This window comes from Zingiber officinale, chromosome 1B (genome assembly GCF_018446385.1).
Source record: "Zingiber officinale cultivar Zhangliang chromosome 1B, Zo_v1.1, whole genome shotgun sequence".
Taxonomy (NCBI): domain Eukaryota; kingdom Viridiplantae; phylum Streptophyta; class Magnoliopsida; order Zingiberales; family Zingiberaceae; genus Zingiber; species Zingiber officinale.
In genome coordinates this window covers 9,649,102-9,659,029 of record NC_055986.1, presented here as the reverse complement: position 1 = coordinate 9,659,029, position 9,928 = coordinate 9,649,102, and the positions used below count along the sequence as shown (strand labels likewise).

At 45.1% G+C, this 9,928-nt stretch overlaps 1 protein-coding gene across 1 annotated transcript; it reads right to left on the bottom strand.

The window, feature by feature from the left end:
- Window positions 1-5,519: 5,519 nt before the first annotated feature.
- Window positions 5,520-7,147, bottom strand: LOC122038935 (jasmonate-induced oxygenase 2-like). Its single transcript, XM_042598950.1, has 3 exons — window positions 6,589-7,147; window positions 6,097-6,427; window positions 5,520-5,914 (listed from the first exon to the last, which is right to left on the bottom strand). The coding sequence occupies exons 1-3, from the start codon at window positions 7,128-7,130 to the stop codon at window positions 5,627-5,629; spliced, it is 1,161 nt and encodes a 386-aa protein (XP_042454884.1). The 5' UTR covers window positions 7,131-7,147; the 3' UTR covers window positions 5,520-5,626.
- Between the last annotated feature and the right edge of the window lie 2,781 nt (window positions 7,148-9,928).

Sequence of the window (9,928 nt, the reverse complement as noted above, 5' to 3'; positions counted from 1 at the left end):
AGAGGATAATATGGTTCACTATTATTTAATTCATTAATTTTTTTATGAAAGTATATATTTTATGACATTAAATAATTTTTTTTTTATGATTTATTGAGACCGACAATACTAGTTAGGTCCACCCTCCTCGCATTACTTATCTATTTATATTTTATTATTGACCGATGATATTACACAGCTTAAGAATATATATATATATATATATATATATATATATATATATATATATATATAAAAGCAGGTGATTACCAGCATCCTGTGGTAAATTGTAAGCTATATAAAATATGGATAATTGTTAAATTTAGGGTGAACTTTCAACTTTCAACTTTAACAAATATACGCACATACGTTTAATTTATTATTTTTTTTTAAAAAAAAATCTACCACATTATGTTATGAGACACTGTATTATGTATTTTTTAAATTTTAAATCAAACAGATTTATTATGACTTATTATATCAATGACACATTAAACAGTGTTGATCCTGTCTAGAAGCTGAGAAAATGAACCTGTCGGTATGACGTGTCTGGAAGGTTGACCGCATCCTCTTGACCCGGTCGATGAGCTGTCCTCTACGTTGACCAGATCGTCAGAAGTCCTCCTCCGGTCAACTGTACCTGTATCCAGCGACCGGGTTCCCCCGGTCTCTGGTACCTCGGTGCTCGAGGCGAATCCCACAAATGCATAAATATCCGGATAATAATATAATATTGAAATAAATGCAAAGAAGGTACGAGAAGGTACGAGAACGTACCCTGGCCCAGGAGGGCGCCCTCGGATGGGTGGAGGAGCTGATTGAGTCGCGGTCACTTGGAATAGTGAAGGCATCTGAGCCGACTAAAAAGGAGGTTCAGAGGTGGCGACATGGAGCCTAACACTGCAGGGCTCCGAGAGGTGAGATACAACCGGAATACAACGGCGACACGGTCGGCATATGACATCGGCTCGCAGGCCGAGATATAACATACAGTCACGACTCAAAGGCCGGTCAATAGCAACAACTCACAACACCCATAGTGTTACAAAGAACCAAGCACCACGGCTCGATGGCCGAATACATCACGGACGGCTGCCGGAGATGCCACAGTGGATCCAATCTATGCCTCAAATGATGGACAAGACGACTATAAGGCCGTCGGAGTCAGCTGTAAGGCTGCCAGGAGAGGTGGCAACAGCTGGAGAAGCGGCAGTGGCCGCTGTACAGCGCCAGACGCGGGAAGAGGTGGCTGTCGGTGGCTGTGACGGCTTCTGGATGCGGCGACGATGGCCGTGGGAGGCTGAGGTGGCTGCTAGCGGATGCTCCGGCCGCTGGAGATGGCGCCGAGCGCTGGAGGTGGCGCCGACTGCTGCTGTAGGCAGCGGTGGTGGTTGCTAAACCCGGTGAGCCACAAGTGCCACAAGTCGCCCCATGTGGCTGCACGAGGAAGAGGAGAACTTCCCCCTCCCTACTCGCGGTAGCTATGGCGAGAGGAGGAGAAGGAGAGGCGGAGGTCCGGTCCCTTGGCGGCGTCAGCCGGCGAGGAGGCCGGAGGCAGTGCTGACTGCGGGTGGCGGTGATAGAGGAACGTTCCTCCTTCCTCTCTGCGGCGGCGGCGGGATGAGGTGGCCGGAGTAATAGAGGGTAGAGGAGAAGAAGAAGGGAGCGTCGGCGGCTTTGTCGACGCCGGCGGAGAGCTTAAGAAGGAGAGAAACTCTCCTTGATGGCTGGCGGCGGAAAAGATCACGAACCCGCCTCCTCCCTTGACTTCTCTGTGAACAGTGCTTATAAGCACTACAATCCCTAAAGCCTTCAACATCCCCAATTACCCAAATGCCCTTTGACCTCCCATTAATTCCTCCCATGCCACATTCATATCCGGAACACAAGCCTCCCCTTCAAGTCTAGTCGAAGGAGGCGTGAGTCCGACTGACTGGACAAGTCTATCGCAAAGGGCTGAACCGCTCACGATATCAAAATCAAATCGCTGAACCCAAAGTATACTGTCTCCAGCGACCGGTCGCTTTAATAATGGTGTCGCATGAGATAGTACTCGTGCCGAGCGGATCAAATCTGTAACCGGACCAATGCCTAGTACGCAGCCATGAAGATACCGACCGGACGATCGAAGTGATGTCGATCGGGTGGATAGACGTTGAGCGGAAGATGCTGAGCGAACGACAACACGCTGAGTGCTCGACATGTAAACTGACAGCCGACCGAGCGGCACGTGGGACGCTGAGTAGACCGGCACGAGGGCGGGCGTGCGACCTAGATCAAGCGGTGTGGCCGAACGGATGATCGGAAAGATGTCGATCGAGTGAGTAGATGGCGAGCGGACAACGCCGAACGAGCGACAGAGAAAATGACGATCAGTCGATCATGAAATGCTGGCCTGACGTGCTGAATGAGCAGCATCGAGAATGATGCCGATCGGATAGATAGATGTCGGACGAATGCTGTCGTGCGAACGATCGTAATGCTGCCGATCGGATGTATAGATGCCGGACGGACGATGCCGCGCGTGCGACCGTGGTGACGTCGATCGGTCAGATAGATGCCGGGCGGACGATGCCGCGCGTGCGACCGTGGTGACGTCGATCGGTCAGATAGATGCCGGGCCGCGAGGACTGCTCGAGCCCGAACGGGGGAGATAGATGCTCGCGACGGCTACTCGACCCAAACGGGGGAGATAGATGTATGATATACTGGTCCATGCATAGGTCTTCAGCCCGGGAGGTTTATAGTCGCCGGCCCGACTGCGTCCCGACTCTTGGTCGGTCGCCCGGGAGGTTTATAGTCGCCGACCCGACTCTCGATTTTTAACGACGGTGCTCGTCGGTCTCCAAGTGAGACTACACACCCGGCCGAACGGCTCGGGCCTTCGTCGTCGAGCGCTTGGCTCGGAAAACCATATACCCGGCCGACCAGCTCGGGCCTTCACATCGAGCGCTTGGCTCGTATATAATCCTCCCCGAGGTAGTCTCGGCTAAAATGTACCTGGCCGAGCGGCTCAGGCCTTCGCTCCCTGAGGTAGTACTCAGCTAAAATGTACCTGGCCGAGCGGCTCAGGCCTTCGCTCCCTGAGGAAGTACTCAGCTAAAATGTACCTGGCCGAGCGGCTCAGGCCTTCGCTCCCTGAGGTAGTACTCAGCTAAAATGTACCTGGCCGAGCGGCTCAGGCCTTCGCTCCCTGAGGTAGTACTCAGCTAAAATGTACCTGGCCGAGCGGCTCAGGCCTTCGCTCCCTAGCGACCAGCGGAGATCTGCATTAGCTCCCTACTCCCGAACACCCGTGGAGTTAGGAGAACATAAGACACTCTTCAGAATGCAAGGCAATAACCTCCCTCTATCATCTTGAACAGCGCAGGGTTTTGGTTTCCCATCCTGCCATAATAGTATGCAGTCCGGCCGAACAGCTCGGGGTCTTCGTGATACCCTTCCCGGCCGAACGACTCGGGGATATTTACGATAATCTCGACCTAACCGAATGGTTGAGGTCTCAGATTTCAAGCGTCTAGCCCGTATCACCTACGCAGCCCTGCCTAGTGGTTCGGGGTCTTCGATTTCGAACGCTGCTTACATTCTATACGTAGCCCGGCCGAGCGGCCTGGGGTCTTCGGGATATCCTTCCCGACCGAACGGCTCGGGATCTTCTATTTCAAGCATCGCTCGTATCCCATACGCAGCCCGGCCAAAGGGCTCGGGGTCTTCGGGTTCGAGCCCTTGGCTCGGATATAAACCTCCCGGCCGATCGGCTCGGGGGCCTTCGGTACTAGTACAGATCATATAACTGACAGAACAAATAACAGAAAAACTGACCGTGGTCATGAGGATGGCAGAACTATCCGGCGTCGTTCATCTTCACGTTCCAGATCAGGCGCGTTCCCACAGACGGCGCCAATTTGATCCTGTCTGGAAGCTGAGAAAACGAACCTGCCGGTATGACGTGTCTGGAAGGTTGACCGCATCCTCTTGACCCGGTCGATGAGCTGTCCTCTACGTTGACCAGATCGTCAGAAGTCCTCCTCCGGTCAACTGTACCTGTATCCAGCGACCGGGTTCCCCCGGTCTCTGGTACCTCGGTGCTCGAGGCGAATCCCACAAATGCATAAATATCCGGATAATAATAGAATATTGAAATAAATGCAAAGAAGGTACGAGAAGGTACGAGAACGTACCCTGGCCCAGGAGGGCGCCCTCGGATGGGTGGAGGAGCTGATTGAGTCGCGGTCACTTGGAATAGTGAAGGCATCTGAGCCGACTAAAAAGGAGGTTCGGAGGTGGCGACATGGAGCCTAACATTGCAGGGCTCCGAGAGGTGAGATACAACCAGAATACAACGGCGACACAGTCGGCATATGACATCGGCTCGCAGGCCGAGATATAACATACAGTCACGACTCAAAGGCCGGTCAATAGCAACAACTCACAACACCCATAGTGTTACAAAGAACCAAGCACCACGGCTCGATGGCCGAATACATCACGGACGGCTGCCGGAGATGCCACAGTGGATCCAATCTATGCCTCAAATGATGGACAAGACGACTATAAGGCCGTCGGAGTCAGCTGTAAGGCTGCCAGGAGAGGTGGCAGGAGAAGGCGAAGAAGGAGAGGACGGAGGCGCCGATGGCGGCTCCGACTGCCGGGGCGATGGCGAAGGAGGCGCTGGAGGCGGCGCCGACTGCTGCTGTAGGCAGCGGTGGTGGCTGCTAAACCCGGTGAGCCACAAGTGCCACAAGTCGCCCCATGTGGCTGCACGAGGAAGAGGAGAACTTCCCCCTCCCTACTCGCGGTAGCTATGGCGAGAGGAGAAGGAGAGGCGGAGGTCCGGTCCCTTGGCGGCGTCAGCCGGCGAGGAGGCCGGAGGCAGTGCTGACTGCGGGTGGCGGTGATAGAGGAACGTTCCTCCTTCCTCTCTGCGGCAGCGGCGGGATGAGGTGGCCGGAGTAATAGAGGGTAGAGGAGAAGAAGAAGGGAGCGCCGACGCCGGCAGAGAGCTTAAGAAGGAGAGAAACTCTCCTTGATGACTGGCGGCGGAAAAGATCACAAACCCGCCTCCTCCCTTGACTTCTCTGTGAACAGTGCTTATAAGCACTACAATCCCTAAAGCCTTCAACATCCCCAATTACCCAAATGCCCTTTGACCTCCCATTAATTCCTCCCATGCCACATTCATATCCGGAACAAGTGTATTATATGACATTTTACAAGTTTATTTTTTATTTGTAGAAATTATTTCCGTTAGCCATTAAATGGGTATATAACATATGAATATGTTAGTGTTTTTTTTAAAAAAAAACATATTAGGTACTGTGATAGGTTGATAATATGCTACATTTGTTACAAAACATTTGTTAAAACTAAAAGTTAATGATTTATTTGTAATTAACTCTAAATATCAATATCTACAATTAGTAGGAGAGAAAATCATCCATTCAAATGGATTTAAATGAATGTATCTTTTATTGGAGGCGAAATTATTTATGTTGCTACCTCTCAATAATGCAATTATATGAATTTAAAACAGTTTATTATTTTCTTAAGAAAGGTCATACATGTATTCCATAAATAGATGTAAATCCAGAGTTTATACACCTCATATACAAACCACTAAATTATTTCGAGAGAACTCAAACATAGTTCATGCACGAACGCATGGAGGCTGCATGATCGGTCGTAACGAGTCGTATTTCTGGTGCGACTTGACTTGGGATTTGCCCTTCGGCCCTTTGCTCCGTATGAACAAACGGTATTCATCAAAGGTCATCGCCGGATACATCGCCGGCCTGTCGGCCGTCACCAGCTCCGCCACCGGCCCCATCGCCATGTCGCTCTTGGGGTTGTAAAAGAAAGCCAGCGACAAGCGCTCTTTTTCTGCGTTCACCACCACCCGATGCTCCACGCTCTTGTATATTGCATTCGTCAAAATCTGCATATCATTAATATTATATATATTAATATATATAATATCTTATTTATACATCCGTTCGGTGCACACTCTTCGACGACCGTCGTAAATCCGAGCATCCGGGTATAACCCGAACACCTAGACCCTAAGATTGTGCACCGAACGGATCTACTGGTAAAAATTTTATATATCTGATCATCTACCTGAATCTGATCGCCGACGTTGACGATGAATGCGCCGGGCACCGGCTGTACCGTCACCCACCGATCGCCCTTCCGTACCTGAAGCCCCTTCACGGCGTCGTCAGCGAGGAGAACGGTGATCCCACCTGGGTCGGAGTGCGCCGACAGGCCGAGCGCCAGCTCCGGCTGCGGGCACTTTGGGTAGTAGTTGACCCTAAGGGTTGCGCCGACGTCGTCGCCACCGAAGGCCTCCGGCAGCCGATCGACATCCAAGCCCGAGCTTATGGACAGGAGCTTCATTAGTCTTTTGCACAGCTTGAGCAGCTCGTCTCCGTATTCTTGTACAGTTTGCCTATACATAATTAAACTTCATTAATTATATGATTTCTAATAATAAATTTGAATCGAATTTATTATTTTAACAATACAATTTTAAAAAAATTACCAAAAATGTATTATATATATATATATATATATATACTTTTTATTCTGTTTATTAATTAAGGTGATTACCTGCAATGAGTTGGCATCGCCGGCCACTTCTCAGGGCTCTTGAGCTTCTCCGGCAGCAAATGCAAGAAGAAGTAGTCCCCCCAATCCAATATGGCGCCCTTGTCGACGCCGAGGCGGCTGCCGTAGCCCTCGTACGTCGCCGGGGAATTCGCGTAGGCCTGCTTCTCCTCCAACGGCAGGCGGAAGAAGGCTCGCCACACCTCGACCGCCCGCTCCACCAGGCCGCGGTCCACGCCGTGGTTCACCACCTGGAAGAATCCCCACTCGCGGCAGGCCTCCGCCACCGCGGCCGCGCCGCCGCCGTCGCTGTCTTCCAGGTCGACCACTGGGATGGAGGCGGCGCCGTCGAGGCCGGCCGAGAGAGACGGACGGTCGGCGTGCGGCTTGATGTAGTGGGCGGGGATGGTGGCGAGACCATTCTCAGACAGGGTCTGCACGCGGACGACCGGCTCGGGCCAATCCACCAACTGGACGCTTCCCATGGGTTCAGGCTTAACTCGGGCTCGATCCAAAGTGAACCGGATTAGTTGCTGATCAACCATCAATCACTTGCTATTTATAGAGACGATGGAGTGAGATAGAACGGGGGAGCGTGTTATCTATATAATTAATGTTAATCAAAATTAATTTTCTATTTTATTTTACATAGCAACCCTGATAAAATATTTCTTTAATGAATTAGTTTATACGCACATTGACATTGAGAAGAAAATAGAAAAAATATTGGAATTATTAATAAATACTGCATCGAGAATTCACGGCGAGGAAGACGGCGAATAATTGAGAATTCTTTAGCAAAATGAAAAAGAAATTTGCTTTTGACTAAAAAGAGAGGCCCAAAAAAAATAAAAAAAAAACAAATTGTTAATGATTGGCACGTTACCATGCCTCCGTCGGATGGTTTGACTTGAATTACAATAATAATTGATTATTCACTTGCGAACATATATAATTGTATTTATTTATTTATAACTTGAAGTCTTCGCTGAGTATTAATTTTGGAGAGTGATAAATTTATTATAATAAATAAGAATCAATTTCCCGCGGAGAAGTATTGACACGCCGAATCCAGGGGCAAGAAGCCGCTGAATCTCGACACGTCGCACGGATACCATGCGGCCGGTCTTAATCTGGGGAGGAATTAAAACGGTGAACGTGCTAACCGACGAGGCGTGATCACAACGAAGTCAACGGTTGATTAAGTTTTGGCAACGTGTTTTTTTTTCATCACGCATGCTCGAACATGCTCTTCTTTATGTCGGCAAAAATATAAGGATTACTAAAATTACAAATTAACTATAGTTTCTTCGATGTATAAAATAAGCCGAAAAAACTTAGACAAATCATAACAATACGTGATGGACAATGGTTCGTAAGTCTATATGTATAACTGTTATGTGAGGCTGAGGAAAGATACGTTGTATATCTATCCGTGTTATAGTTTCTTGGATGCGACCGGTCTTAAGGTGTGTTTGGTTCAAGTCATCATGTATAATCTTAGTTATATGATTACCAGATAATCACATAATCAAAATTATGGGAAATAAAACATAACTTGTTTGGTTCAACCTAGGTAATGCAACCAAAACTTATTTGTTCGAAGGTTTTAATAAATATCATAGTTTAATATTTTACCGTATTACCCTCAGTTACAAAACCAACTATACATAATAATAATAATAATAATATTATTATTATTATTATTATTATTATTATTATTATTTAATTATTTTTTAATATTTTTTTACTTTTCTTTTTCCGGTATATTTTTTTTACTTTTTTATATTTTTTTTTATTTTTTAATGTTTTTATATTTTTTATATTATTTATATTTATATTTTTTATTTTTTTACATTTTTTTAATTTTAATTTTATTTTATTTATTTTATTTTTAATTTTTTTATTTTTTTTAAAAAATTTAAATTTTTAAAATTTATATTTTTTATTTTTAAAATTTATATTTTTAACTTTTTAAATTTTTTAAAATTATTTATTATTTTTAAAAAATTTTAAATTATTTATTTTTTTTAAAAAAAAATAATTTTTTAAACATATTAATTCGCCAAGTCAAATAATTTAAACATATTAAATTAAAATTTTATAAATTTATTTAAAGGTGAATTAAAGTGGGCGATCTATCAAGGCTCGCGATTGACTTAGATTGACCTATGATTGAGAAAAAATGAAAATTTTAATAGGTTTGTGGGTTTGAACTACTTAACCTGTAACCCAAACTTAAAATTTTTAATTTTTTCTATATATATTTTTATTTTTTTTTTCCATGGACTCGTGGGTTGACTCGCTATGCCCGTAACTAATCTTAAGTTGGGTTGGAGATTTCTTAATCTGCCAAGATGATCGGTCGACTCGTCCCGTCCCACCCTACCAAATGGTCGGCCCATTATGGGTCGGTCGACCCCACTATAAATTGATCCGTTTGACAGTTCTAGTGAACATCCTGTGAACCTCTAGTATTACTTTTTAAAAACTTTTACTTCCTTTAACCTAAATATTATACTCTAAATCACAAATCCAAACACCTAAAACAGAATAATACTAGGTGCTTACGAATAAGTTTGCAGCATAACATTATTCTAGGTGGTAGGTGCTTACGGATAAGTTGACAACATAACATTTCTAATGTAGAGGGATGATATGCTACACACCCATCCGTTAACACCCTATGAGTATTTAGTGTTATTATTATTTTTTTATTTTCACTTACTTTAACCTAAATACTATACCCTAAACCCTATTTTTTTTTTAAAAAAAAATTAATACTAAATACTCACAAAGTGTTCACGGACAAGTGCTCAACATAATATTTTTGAGGGACGATATATTGCACACTCATCCGTGAGCATCTAATATTATTTTTTTAAAAAAAATAATTCACTTCCTTTAACCTAATAATAATATACCAAAATTATAAAAAAAACTTCAAAAAAAAATTACCAGTGAATGTTCACGGGAGGTTAACAGATAGGTGTACAACATAACATTTCCGATGCTAGGTATATATATAGAGTTGTCAAATGGATCGACTCATAACAAGCCAACCAGTTGACGAGACAAGATGTACCGACCCGCCATCTTAAAGGGTTGAAAATTTTCAATCCAACTTAACTTAAAGCAGGTTGCGGGTTCGATGGGCCAACCCACGAGCCCACTTAAAAAATAAAAAAAATATATAAAAAGATTAAAATTTTTAAATTTAAATTACAGATTAAGTCGGTCAAACTCACTGCCCATTGAATTTTTCATTTTAATTTTAAATTTAAAAGAAAATTTTATTTTTTCTTAAATTGCATATCAACCCAAGTTCGCCACGGATAAACCC